The sequence below is a fragment of the Mchenga conophoros genome, linkage group LG22 (genome assembly GCF_057382185.1).
Source record: "Mchenga conophoros isolate Kocher_MC1m ecotype Shallow Benthic linkage group LG22, M_conophoros_male_GT1.1, whole genome shotgun sequence".
NCBI lineage: Eukaryota > Metazoa > Chordata > Actinopteri > Cichliformes > Cichlidae > Mchenga > Mchenga conophoros.
The window spans coordinates 2862421-2876020 of record NC_140546.1 but is presented as its reverse complement, the minus strand read 5'-3'; the positions used below and the strand labels follow the sequence as shown (position 1 = coordinate 2876020).

The 13600-nt window shown below is 41.8% G+C and overlaps 1 protein-coding gene across 9 annotated transcripts in view; it reads left to right on the top strand.

Moving 5' to 3' along the window:
* The window catches only part of col14a1b (collagen, type XIV, alpha 1b), a 160559-nt gene that overhangs the window by 65896 nt on the left and 81063 nt on the right, over window positions 1-13600 (top strand). For all 9 annotated transcript variants that reach the window (XM_085261530.1, XM_085261528.1, XM_085261524.1 and 6 more), the window contains 6 exons: window positions 310-455; window positions 4347-4476; window positions 11782-11921; window positions 12138-12264; window positions 12355-12494; window positions 13373-13505. In XM_085261530.1, the coding sequence (XP_085117656.1) occupies window positions 310-455; window positions 4347-4476; window positions 11782-11921; window positions 12138-12264; window positions 12355-12494; window positions 13373-13505 (816 nt within the window). The remainder of the gene's footprint in view (window positions 1-309; window positions 456-4346; window positions 4477-11781; window positions 11922-12137; window positions 12265-12354; window positions 12495-13372; window positions 13506-13600) is intronic.

Here is a 13600-nt window from a genome sequence, read left to right as displayed (position 1 = left end):
TTACTGTTTAAAATACATCAAAGAAGATTTGGATTTCTGTTTAATCATGCATGAACTTACAAGACCTAATTTACTTCTATTGCTGCCAGAGAGCCGTAGGATAACGAATTCCTTAGACTTTAGAAAAGAGCGAGTTTTCTATGAAATGTGAATTTTCAGGACTTGTCTGGCCCAAAACAGTCGAAGGTTAGTGTAAAAGTGCCAGATTACTGTTCTAGGTAAGATTTAATCAGCTACACTTATTGTTTAAAAGTAAATGTGTCAAAGGAAGAAACGCCGTCATCCAAACCCTGTGCTTGTGTCCGACAGTGGCCCTGCCCACGGTGAACAACCTGGAGTTGTTTGATATTACTCACAGCACTATGCGGGTCCGCTGGAAGGCCGTCGCTGGGGCTTCTGGGTACATGATCCTGTACGCCCCGCTGACTGAAGAGGATGCTTCAGATGAGAAGGAGGTGAGGAGTGTGCTCGTGTGCAATGAGAGTAAATGTGAGGCAAAGAATGAGCTGTATGATGCAGAGCAGGGTGCTCCCTGCTGGGCGCCAGCTCCTTTTCCAAAACAATGTTTCCTCAGATTTCTTTACATCACACAACGTTCCTCACAGGCCTACTTTAAACTCTGATCCAAGTAAAATATCTCCTACTTTATGTCATTTTAAAAGCCATTCAAATATAGTGTTCAAAACTTTGTGAAAGTAACTGAACTCCTGTGCTGCCTTGTGTTTATTAATTGATGAAGTCCAGTTGCCCTCATCAATTAGTCCATATTTCAAAAAACCAGACGCCAAAATGTTGACAAAGAGACTTTAATCAGGTTGTAATCAACCTGAGTGGTAAGCAAAGACTGTGTTAGTGTGGCTGAAAAATGTGGTTTTTAATATGTGCCAGTGTGAATATTTAACATCTTACAACTCAGCATTGTTTATCGGAAAAACATGAGCTGAATTCTTGATGTTGAGACTGATGATGGAAAAAACCAAACGACTCCGCTGCTCCAGGTCATTGTGCTCACCTGATGCGCCGCTCTCAGGCTTGGACACATCATCCAATGAAGGCTGCTCTCTGGTCACTGACGTATAGACCCAGCTCTCATCAGCAGAGTATTTCAACATGAGAGGCAGCAGTGATGGAAGAGTTGATATTTGCTCTTTGTCGAAGTTTGAAGTCTAAGACGTCCAGCCAGACAGGAAGTGGTCCTGTGGTGCAGGCGGCGACCCTGGAGGAGGTTCAACCAACTTTACTTCAGGCATTTTTAATCAAACAGAGTAACCGTACTGTATGACTGCACATCGTATACTTTATAGAAGCAGAATTCTGGATGTGCACTTTTCAAATTGTTAACTCCAACACTGTTAGAGTTAACATGGATGTCATTATGGTTTGATATAACCAATAAGCCAGCATTCAGGTTTCTGGTGTGATGAACAGTCTTTTGTTAGAGTGAACATGAATAGAAAAACTTGAACTATAACTTCAAATACCTGCAGGTTTGAGCGGAAGAAACTTTGGAGTGAATGTAATCAGCAGCTCAGGATCTCACAATTTGACTTTTTGACTTTGGAGAAAAATCACAGGATATCGTTGGACATTTGCATAACAAAGACTTTCTGCGCCTGTTGACTTTTGTCTGTGGTTTTGCTTCTCGTTTGATATTTTTGTCTTCGGCGTTCGCAGGAATTCCACCTAAATTTGCTTTGAAATAGTCTAATAAAGACGGTGACTGTCGGAGCTGACAGACTGCTAATTTGCATTCAGCTGAATAAAGTTGACCTTCTTAGATGTCTTTGTAATTATAATTGAGTTGCTTCAAAGTAAACGTCTGCTTTCATGTGCCGTTTCTGTTATTTTTCTACATATTCTGTATCTTTGACTACTTTGTACTATGAGTCTCAGGAAGGAAACAAAGGAAGGGGGATAGAAGGAAACGGCCAAAAACATGTACCAGAAATATCAGATAATATTAGAGAAAGTGGTGGCAGTAGAGAGTCTTTAATTCACTCTAATAAACAGCACGGCTGATCCTGAGCCACCTTTCAGTGTCCCCACCATGCAGGAGTCAAAAAAGTGCAGCCACCCTCTGAGTCACAGTAATATATCTTTAAAACCTGTGACCAATTAGAGGACAAAACACAACCAAAGCATCAATTACACCTTAAAGACTGAATAACACTTCAAAGTGAAACAGGCACGCATACAAAGACCAGCACTGATTGGAAAGAAGACATTAAAAGCAAACAGCAGGACAGACTGGAACATGGGGATCCTTTGCAGGTAAATTCAGCAGTTAAGGAAGACGAGACATTCAAAGGAGAGGAGGAGAGGTATGAAGGGCACAGGCAGCCGTCCTTATCCCTCCTTCTCCCATTAGACCTCATTATGCCTACCGTCACATTCGCCTCCAGGCAGAAAGCAATAAAAACAATTTAGGAAGGAATTTGGAATCAGGATGGATGTTTTCCAGCGGTGAGGATAAGCCTGGCTCTGAGGCACTCCGTCAGAGCCCAGGCTTGGCTGGCTCGTCTTCGTGTGGCTTCCACTTATGGGCCGTGCGGTGACTTGTCTGGGCCAAAGCCAGCCTCAAATCCAGCCCAGTTTGACTGGAAAAGTGCTTTCATTCAAACAGGGACCCAGTGTAGGTCTGCACAGACTGAACCCGAGGGAGAGAAAGGACGAGCACAAATGTGAACAAGAGGTAGATCTTACAGCAGGATGTGACTCCAACGGTCCCCGAAGCTGCTAAATGTGTCCACGCCAAACAAACACAGCAGTAACACGAATGTGGTGCACGTAACAAAAGGGCCTTCTTGTCGAGCAAGAAATGCTTCAGCTCATGTACATCGGCCCGGGTCCAACCCTACACCCACATCAAGCACCGCTGGGTAAATGAAAGCAAAGTGATGAGATGATGTTTAAAGGCGGTGATAGAGAATAATGTTGTTTCAACAGGAGCAAAGGGGCAGTGACCTTTATTTAAGTAAAATTCCACGTAGATCCATTTTGATTGTTGATGGTTATGTAGGTCATGTGCGCTTCAGAAAAGGAAACTGTATTTCCTTCCTCTGCACAGACAAGAAACAGGGTTAAGAAATTCCTCCTGTGTGCCAAGCTACTTAGAAAATGTATGACCTGAAGTCTTTTACGGTGTTTATCACAGAAAACAGACAAAATGAAAAAAGTCAGCAGATTAAATAGGTCACATTCTACTAAAAACACAAAACATGCTTTAATACCCCTCCTGTAATGATGGTAGACGCTCATATCAAACCAAGACAGAATTTGAAGTGGTAAGATGTGGACATGCAGCAGCTCTGGCTTCACTCTACATTAGTTGGTCTTCAAAGAAGAGGATCTAAAATCGCTGCACCAAGTCTTTGTAAAGGAATAAGGATTTTTTAAGGATGCAGAGTCGCTTTGATAGAATCCAAGAATAAAAATATGAAGTGAGAAACAAGCAGAGTTGGTCCTCTTTAAGCCATCCTATCTGATTGCAGCAGCTCTGATTCTGATTGAAATTCCTACTTCAGTGTGAGAAAGGCAGGGGCGTCCCAAAGCTCGGCGGTTAGAGTCTATTCAGAAAATTGTCTCAGGATAAAAAGAGATAAAGCCTTTAGTTATTTAGCTGTTACATCTTAGGCCAAAAGATAAGGTGGAAATATTCTAAAATGAGGTAAGAAGTAAAAAAACCTGTGAAAGTATTAACAGTAGTTATTGATCACGTTGACCCTTCTGGCTGATTGTTCCTGTTGTACGTTGTAGTTCTCTAAGGAAACAACAAAAGCCATTTGTTGTATTATGTCTGCATCCAGTGTATGTTTGGCAGAATAAGCGATGGTGAAGTTGAATATTTGTGTGCGCGCTGTGCAAGCAGCTGCAGACTGGTTGAGTTCTGTGTTGGCGATTGAGATGAAACAAATCGGCCTCTGTGGGGACAGAAAGGTCTGTTTCAGCTACGCAGATAAGCTCCAGCTGCAAAGCAGAAAACAACCGATGTTTTTCTCACATTTTAAAATCGACCACTGCGGTCCTGCAAACAGAGTTTCATCATCTTCCTTTGTTCTGAGTTTCAGCTCAGTAGATGTGGGACATACTACAAGAGCCTGATTGGCCCCTCCTGCTTAATGTAAAAGGAAGATCTCCATATTCAGAAATCATCTCATGCAATCACACTTTAATTCTCTGCTTGCCTGGACGAGACTGCTGATGATAGAAGAGTAGACGTGCAGAGAGATGAGTAACAGGGCGGATAAACGACTGCATGAAATCCACTGACAAGACAGAGATTTAAAGGATCTACTAGAAAGTCTCTGCGTCTTCGCTAAATGCACATACCTGCTGTGTGTGCGCAGGTGAAGGTGGATGACTCGGTGACTGAGGTGGAGCTGGAAGGATTGACTCCAGCTACTGAGTACACAGTGACAGTTTACGCCATGTACGGAGAGGAAGCCAGTGACCCCATGACCAGCCAGCAGACCACATGTAAGTCTAACATGCAAAACACTCCCATCATCAAATATTTCTTTGATCTGTTGTTAGCAGCCAATACATGAAGAATGAAGCCAAAATCTTCAGTTCGCCAAAGATTCTCGTGTCTCATGTCTCAAGTATCTGTTTAAGGCTTAAACTTGAGCATCACTCGAGCCACAGGCCCAGCCCGGCTCTCTGCTCGGTGCCACCTTAGCTAACAGGCGCTGGTCCTCATGGCCACTATTTGTTTTTGGTGCCATTAGTAGCTTTTTAATGGAATTATCTGATACCTGAACATGGATTATTATGTGGCCGATTGGTGTAATAAAGTTGTTGTATTTTCTGTTAATGTTATTTAGATGATTAACATTCATAATAATAATCAAACAAGTTTTCTAGGATTTGCTAATAACACTGTTAGGTCTCCAGAACATTGTCAAGCTTTGGCTGAACCTTCAAAACAGGCGTCCAAGCCAATCAGTAATGACAGAGTGGCTACATTTATGCTTTATATACAGTCTGTGGTTACCATGCAGACTTCACTGGTTGGACTTGTCCTGTTGGCAGCCATTAAACTTTGGCTGATTCTTGACTGAACGACATGGATCCACCTCAAACTCTGGCTGAAAAATAAAGTGTTGATCTGATCACCAGAGTTATGTAACGACAATGTTGACGTCATCCAGGTCACACAAATATCAGCATCACAGTTCAGGAGCTTCAAGTGTAAACAGTTGTGCCTGCATAAACAATTTCAGTCAATATTTAAGCATGCAAATATTTTTTTAAAGACACAAGCCTTCACAAATATTCCACGAGGGCTTTGTAATCCTTCACACACTACAGCCGGATACAGTTTAAAAATGAGGCGCAGGCACAGTTTTCACAAAGTGTCCTCATCTTCTTTTAATGTCCTGGGAGTTGAGATCTGAAAGAAAGGCAAACTGGTCCTCGCAGAAATGGAAATATAAGGCCGCCCATATGCTTTACTAACTGTTGGTGAAATTCAATTTCATTAAATCCCCGACAGATTGTGTGACCCTTTGAACTCGAGTCACTGCTATTCTCATCTCTGAAAGCAGCCGGCACATTTTTCATTTTCCTCAGGACGTTAACTGTCAGCTGTCTGATCAGGAGGAAACCACATCTCCAAGCACTTAAACCTACATCCTCCATGTACAAACCTCCAAACCCTTTATCAGCTAATTTCTTTCATTATCTTTTTTATGTGTTTTCTAATCAGAGGGATCAGCTGCCGCAGACATATTTGCTTTTCATTTGCTGAGTGTTTGCTCATAGTTTCTTCCCAGACGGCTGCAGCGTGCTGAAGTCCTGTCCCAACACGTATCCTGCTCCTGACAAACTAGCAGCCAGCAATGCCAAATTATCTACATGGCGCCAACTTTGATTCCCTTATTCCAGCTATTTTCTGCACCTCGCTGTCATTCTGTAGAGTTTTGATGAGAGTAACTCGGCGCTCCGCCCACCCTAAATCCCCACTGTGCTCACTAATTAACATTTTATGAAGTCTCCTTTAAGGTTTGAGGCCTGCGGCTTTAAGTCAGGGCATGTTTATGTCTTTACGGTGTGTGTAAGGCTTTGGATGCGGGTCAGAAGAGGACACTCTGTCAAATACATTTTCATAATAAAATAACTTTTATTGTTCCATGCAGGCAGGACTTAATGCCCTTGAATGAAGATGGGACACATTAAGTTTTGGTCATCATCTTTGTATCGGCCCCGTTCCCTGAAATATTCCTTCTGCATTATAAAAACGAGGTTCCTCGTTAGCTACACACCACATGATGCAAATGACGGTCGTGATGTGCTTTTCACTCAACGAGCTTGTTCGTATTCATTCAGTCTGCCTCTCTGTGTCATCAGAGGCCTCTCATCCCTCATTTCCTCTCGTCATTTAACTGTCGTTTCTTCCATTGTTAAGACAAAATGTGCTTTAATGATCATTGCAGTGAAACGAGGCCGTTGCACATGCAAATGAGTTGGATTTCTTTTTCTTTGAAGGAGCATGATGGAGATTAAAGATAAAGACTCATACAAAATCAGACTACAGAGAGCTTTGCACATCTTCCCACTTTGTGGTTTTACAACCAGAAGCAGGTCGTGAGGCCACAGAATGCAGATTTGATTTTGAATTGTTTTTTTCATTGGTTGTTTGTTATTTAGCTGTAGCTCTAAGTGTGTGCGCTTGCAGAGGTTATACATGTCATGAGAGACTTGCAAACACTTGATCCCTTTTATATAAGAAAGGATTTAAAACAAAAAGGTTTTTTTTTTTCAATAATTTAGCTACAATAAAAAAACTGAATATTCTTCTGTGGAAATGGGACACTCAGAAACAAGAACTGCACTACAGAAGCTGACAGATGTTTGAAGGTTTCTTGTGCTTCCCACACAACTTTTTAATGACATGCAAATCTCCAGTTTGACTTGGCCAGTCTGTATCCGTCCATTTTCCTTTTTTTGTTTGTTTGAGGGGTTTTTGGGGATATTTTCTCATTGGTCGCCTTTAGCTCTCAGAGACATGGCTTCACTTTGTCTTCAAGCATTCTTGGACATGTGGTGTGATGCAGAATTCAATTACTAATCACACTGTGCCCTTCAATCTGCCCTATCATTGAAGCAATGAGGCAACCCCAAACCACGGCCGTTGTATCACTGTTATGGGATTTTACTGTATTGATTGATTTTCTTTTGCCTATTTCATCTGTGGTCTTTATTTTCTCCACAACACATTATTTCAAAAGGCCTGGTGTTTAACTGTGTGTTCTCTGAAAAATGTCAACTTTCTTTTTGGACAGCAGGACCTTTTTTGTTGTTGCTGGCTTGATTCCAATGCATTTATGTGCAGGCACATTCATATTGTAAATGCTCACATTCTGATGCCAACAGTTATTTGCAGATGCCGTTGTAAAACACTGGAGTTCTTGAATATGTCTCTTTGCCTCAGACGGTGTGTTGCTGGAAGTAAGTGAGACTGTGTTAGCTTTATGGACAGAAGATGTAGGCATAGACAAGCGCTGAACGTTTTCTGCTTTGGTGCCCTGAGGAGCTTATTACTGCTCTTCGGAGAAGCTGGAGTTCTTCTGGCTTCATCGGGCAGTGACCTCCACCTTGCACTGGATCAACTTACAGTCGAAAGAGAAGTAGCTGGGATGAGAATTAATTAGCACTTCCAAGGCTGATACCATGGTTCTCACCCTGAAAAGGGAGTTCCCACTCCAGGTCGGGGAAGAGTCGCCATCCCGAATGGAGGAGTTTAACTATTTCAGGGTCTTGTTCATGAGTGAGGCGAGAGATTGACAGAAAGATTGCAGCAATGTTAATGGTGATGCAGAGGCTTTCTTGGTCTGCTGTGGCAAAGAGGGACCTGAGCATGAAAGTCAAGCTGTTGCTTTGCCAGTCAAGCTATGTCCCTACCCTCACCTGTGGCCACGAGCTCAAGGTAGTGACTGAAAGAATGAAATTGTGGATACAAGAGACAGACAACAGGGTGTCCCTTAGAAATGTGCTAAGTGGCTCGGTCAGGTGCTCGGAGTAGAGCCACTAGTCCTCCAAATTGAAAGGAGTCAGTTAAGGTGGTTCGGACATTTGGTCAGGATGCCTAGAAAATTTCTAGGTGAGGTTTTTTGGCCATGTCCATCAAAGCTCTAGAGCAGGGGTGGGAAACTCCAGGCCTCAAGGGCCAGTGTCCTGCAGGTTTTAGACGTGTCCTTGAGCCAACACAGCTGATTTAAATTGTTAACTGACCTCCTCATGTCTTGAAGTTCTCCAGAGGCCTGGGTATAAACTAATCATTTGATTCAGGTGTGTTAATCTAGGGTGATATCTAAAACCTGCAGGACACCGGCCTGGAGTTCCCCACCCCTGGTCCAGAGCCACATGGCTTTGACCTTGGTACAATGATACTACATACTCAAAAGTGAGCAAAACAGCAGAACCTTGATGTCAGAGCTTTAAATAAGATGGGTTCCACTAGGGCTGGGCGATATGGCCTAAAATCCATATCACGGTATAATTTGAGGCATGTGCAGTAACAATATATTCTTTTCTTCCTTATAACATATTTTAAATAATATAAGGCACACTTAAAATCCTTAAATTTTCTCAAAATTCGACAGTGTTCCTTATGTTTGAATTCTGGTTGTGCTCACTGACCTCGAACCAATTTTATGTGGTACACGGCGCACAGAAATCTGTCAAAAAATGTTTTAGTATGACTTTGGTAAGCTATGAAGGCGCACCGCTTGATGGATTGTTGGAGCATTATGGCTGCCGTAGGAGCCTTGGAGTAATCTGGGTCCAAAACTCCGTCGGCTTCAGGTTCCAAAGTCAAACTGTCTAAATTCTTTCATCTCTAATAAAATAATCAGTGTTGCTGCTTTACCAGGTGTAACAATTAAGTTTAACATCCAGTAATGGAGGAAAACAGAGGATTTCACAGAGGATTTCACAGTGTTTGGACACATTTATTTGCTCACACTGGCTGCTGGTCTGCTTGATCTGCAGTTGGAAAATGAAACTGAAACTTTCATATTGTTTGTTTACTTTTAGTATCTTCAGAGGTATCGTACTGCTAATCGCTCTACTGGATATCAAACCAGCCTCCTTTTCATTTGATTAACTACAAAGTAGCTCTAGAGCTTTGGCAAAGTCACTCTAAACAGGACATTTTTCCTCCACTTCACAACAGTTCTCATCTTTACGTAATAAAAAGTACACAATTTTAGTTATTGTTGTTCTATAATTTCATAAATGCAGCAGAAATATGGTGTTACTGTAACCATCTAATGATAAATAGCCCACTGCAGAGCAGACACATGAGTAATGTTGGAAATTATCCTTCTACTTCAGGCTATGTACTCTTCATGAAGACAAGAGAAGAGAAGAGTTATTCAAAGCTAGGACATTTCTTGTTACAGCAAATAAAAGTTAAAAAAGTTAAAGTTGAAAAAACAAATAAGTTAAACACAACAAACCTATAAAAATAGCTTAAATAAGTAGGCACTGTAAGATTCAGTATTTACTGGGTCTCCATTCACATTTTTTAAACTCAATAATTTAATAAGCTTGGCACAGTTCCTTTAATAGCACTAAACCTAAAAATATTCGCACTTTGTGTGTGTAAAACAAACCCCCCTCACCCACCCACAACACACACACCTCCACATGTTACCCAGAGGTTACCCATTAGATAAGACAAATTATGTCAAAATGTTTGAACTTTTTTTCTAGTCTTGCAAAAAAGAAGAAAAAAGAAGAAAAAAAAGAGAAGAAAAAGAGAAAAAAAAAGTTTAACATCCAGACATCTATGAAAACAGAATTTATTAAATTCAACGGAGTTAGAAGTTAGCAGGAAGTTAGCTCTCTAGTTTCCACCTAAACATGATATAGCATGTTCTGACTGAGAGATTTCTGAAATAATTCAAACGTACAGCTCTGCTATCACTTCCAACATAAATGAAGACAGAAAACTAAACAGCAGTGACGTTTGTAGGGTTACTGAAGTTGGGCTAGCTGGTATATAATGATGTGCTACGTGATCGCTAGCAAAACAGCTACGTTAGCATAACATTAGCACAATGAAGCTGGAGGATGAACGCTGGACAAAAGTTAACGTGAGGGTTCCTGATGGTTAGGGACAAATGCAATCGCATGGCAGGATGCTGTAAACGGACCAAACTTCAGTCAGGAGAACAACTGAGATAATCCATCCACAATACGAAGTTAGTCATTAATATACTGCAACAACATGGGAATAGAGCAGCTGCAAGAGAATTCAGCATTAATGAATCAATGGTAGGGAAGTAGAGGAAGCGCAGGTTTTGGCTTTCCCCATATTCCAAAAGTGCTTCGTCTCTTTGCCATTACTGCCGCCCGCATAATTTGCAGATGATATTGTTTGCAGCCGCTGCAATGCTTTCAACCAAAACAGGCACCATCAACATGCTATTGCGGTAGAGCTGTATAGTCAAAATCTCTACTGTTGGCCAAATTTATACCGTTTATACCACCCACCCCTAGGTTCCACCTTTCACTGCCTGATCTGGAACCCCTAATTAAATTAAAGGAGCACACTTTTCCTGTATTGGTGATCTGCTTAATGAAACTTCATCAGAGCTGTTATAATAATGTTGAAAGCTCTGATTGGCTGAGCTGTCAGTTAAAACAACACTAGAGTTATGTAGGTGTTGAGCAAAGCTGCCAGCTGCAGTGACACCCCTGAGCTGTAGCGTCATCTATATGGTTCTTGTAATACTTTATATGGAAACGTTTGGAAACTTTAGCGACTTACCTGTTGTTAAACTTTTTTAATTTGCTTTTTGCTGATTGCTGTTGTGACCCTGGGATACCCCGCTGCAGTATCTCACTCCCTTCAGCCCACTCTGGATTTCTCTCTGTCTGCTGCTTTGTTTTTAATCTGACCCTCGGTATAATTGAGGTGAAGCACTGGTGGGTACAATCAGAATTATTTTTCTTTTCTTTTGAAGAAAACAGATCAGTGATTCTAAATGTAAAAGTTCCAAAGCTCAGAGAGAATCAGATTCTACGGCAGAATTTTTAAAGTGAGGGCAGGGGGGGATTTTTTTTAGACCTCCGAGACGGCGAGAAGAAATGAGAAAGAGAGGACGTTTAGGCAGAGCCTGAGGGAGTGCGGTGATGTAATGAGCTTCTGTCCACTTTATAATTAAAAGTAGTGGAGTCCAATAACCCTTGTACAAACCCCCATGAGTGCGAGTGTGAATTAGACAGACCTGCTGTTATCAGGGGTCACGATTTCAGGCCCCTCATGAAGGCTCGGCTGTGTTTGCGTGTCCATGTATCTGCTGTTGATAAAGAACATAAAGCTGTTTTGTTCTTTCGTTCTTTCTTCGTCTTTTTGCGATGTATACGTTCAGTTTGAAAAATATTCCATTTCCGAGGCCACACACGCTTTCTTAGTGTTGGATTATAACTATGCTAATATGAGCAACTGGGAAGTTTATATGATTTAAAGTTTTGGAACATTTTCTGAAAGGCACATTTAATAAAGTAGTATGGAGGAACAAAGCTGCCAGTCTCCCAAAGTCAATGCAGGAACGCCAAGTTAAAAAATAAATAAATTAGTGAAGGTAAATAAACAGGTTAATTCATTGGTATACAAATAAAGCATAATAATATTGCATTATCTGTCCAGTAGTCATACTGATTAATATATATTTTGGCTGAATCCATCCTCCATAGGGAGAGGAATTTATAGTCAGTTCACAGCCGTTTCTTTCCAGATGTTGTGTTTATGGTTTGCTTTCTGTCCCTCAGTACCGCTGATCCCAGCGAGGAACCTTCGTTTCTCTGAGGTGGATCACAGCTCTGCCCGAATCACATGGGACTCCGCCTCCAGGAAGGTTAGAGGGTACCGCATCATGTACGTCAAAACCAATGGAGTCCAGACCAATGAGGTGAGGGAACTCTGGAGGACACAGGTCATCAGGCTAGCCCAAACTTGTCAGAGAGGCAGTAGTAACGTGTCGTTCCTCGATGAAGTTTAACAATTCCAGCAGAGCCTGATCATTGGTCCAGCATCTGTGCACTGTCCGTGCTGCTAATTCCAACATGACAAACAAACCGAGTCGCTTAGGAACAAATGTCATTGTGTTTTGGTCCTGTGTCTTCAGGTGGATGTTGGCCGTGTGACAGCCTGGCTGCTGAAAAACCTGACATCACTGACGGAGTACACTGTCGGTGTGTTTGCCGTCTATGATGAAGGACAAGCTGAGGTTGTGACAGACAGCTTCACCACAAGTAAGAAACTAACATCATTGTAAATAGAGATTGTTACATTCAAAAGTGTTTCTGAAATGGTTTCAACCAGAATTGTTGGTGTTTGTTTAGAAACTGTCCCAGACCCAGTGGACCTGAGGAGCAGTGACATCTCCACGAACAGCTTCAGGGTGTCCTGGGCTCACCCGGCGTCTGATGTGGTGCTTTATCGACTCACCTGGACACCCACCGACGGAGAAGAGAGCAGTGAGGTGTTCACGTGTTTCTTATACGCTTATATGTGTATTTTAAGCTTAGAAGATGAAAGAAAGTCACCTGGAAATCTTATGATTTCTGAAGTGTCATCTCTCAGGATGGAAAACGCTCATTCTTTTAAGTAATTCAGTCCTTAATGACCATTAAAACTCTCTTTATAAAGTTTTAGACTGCTCAATGCTTAAATTAAACACATGTTGGCAGTGTTTCATGTGGCCAAATGGCAGTTTCTACTCTCAGCTCTGTGTAATGTTACAGAGGGAATATCCTTATATGATCATATCACACAAAGCTGACTGTGAGCACAGAAGACTGAACCACCTTCTGTTCTTCTCAAAGGACGATGGATAAATGTCTTCATCCAGGCAGTGGACAGACTGAGAGGCTGCACCAAACTCCTCAGTCTGACTGTCGCAGAAATAAGGATTATTTTTCATCACCTCCATAAAAATATGGAGCTAGAAATGAGCAGATCGGATCCTTTGAAACACTAACGAGCACTAACGAACGAAGCTGCTCCTGCCAGCACAGTCAGGTTTAATAACTGTGTGCTGACTTTGTCGCAGTCATTGTTGACTGGCAGCGTCTTTGAACCTGATAAGCACCAATCAAATGATTTCATTAAGATATGAGAAGAAGTGCACGTGACAGCAGATAAAAGCCAACTTTGTCACTCCAGTGAGTCTCTGAGAGATAATGTGGGCGTCACCGGCCTTTGTATGTCTTCTGATCTTTGTCTTAACTGATGGTGACTTTGCTTTTATGTACTCTGCAGAAAGCGGTTTTATCAGGAAACTCTTAGAATGAAACATTTTGGAACATCTTTTTCTGTCACCTGTCTGTCTAAAGCAGATTTGTTGTCCTGCTGTTTCAGGTTTTGGTGAATGGGAATATCAACACGTACCTGATAAAGGAACTCACCCCCTCGACAGAGTACGAAGTCCTCCTGGCCGCCATTTACGGGAATGAGCTGGAGAGTGATGAGGTGATCCTCGTGGAGTCCACCGGTAAATTTATTGTTACAAAACCTCAGATTTCTTCACACTTTCATGTTTGTTGTGTTTATTAATGAGACTGTTTGTCGTCTTTCTGTTATTATTCT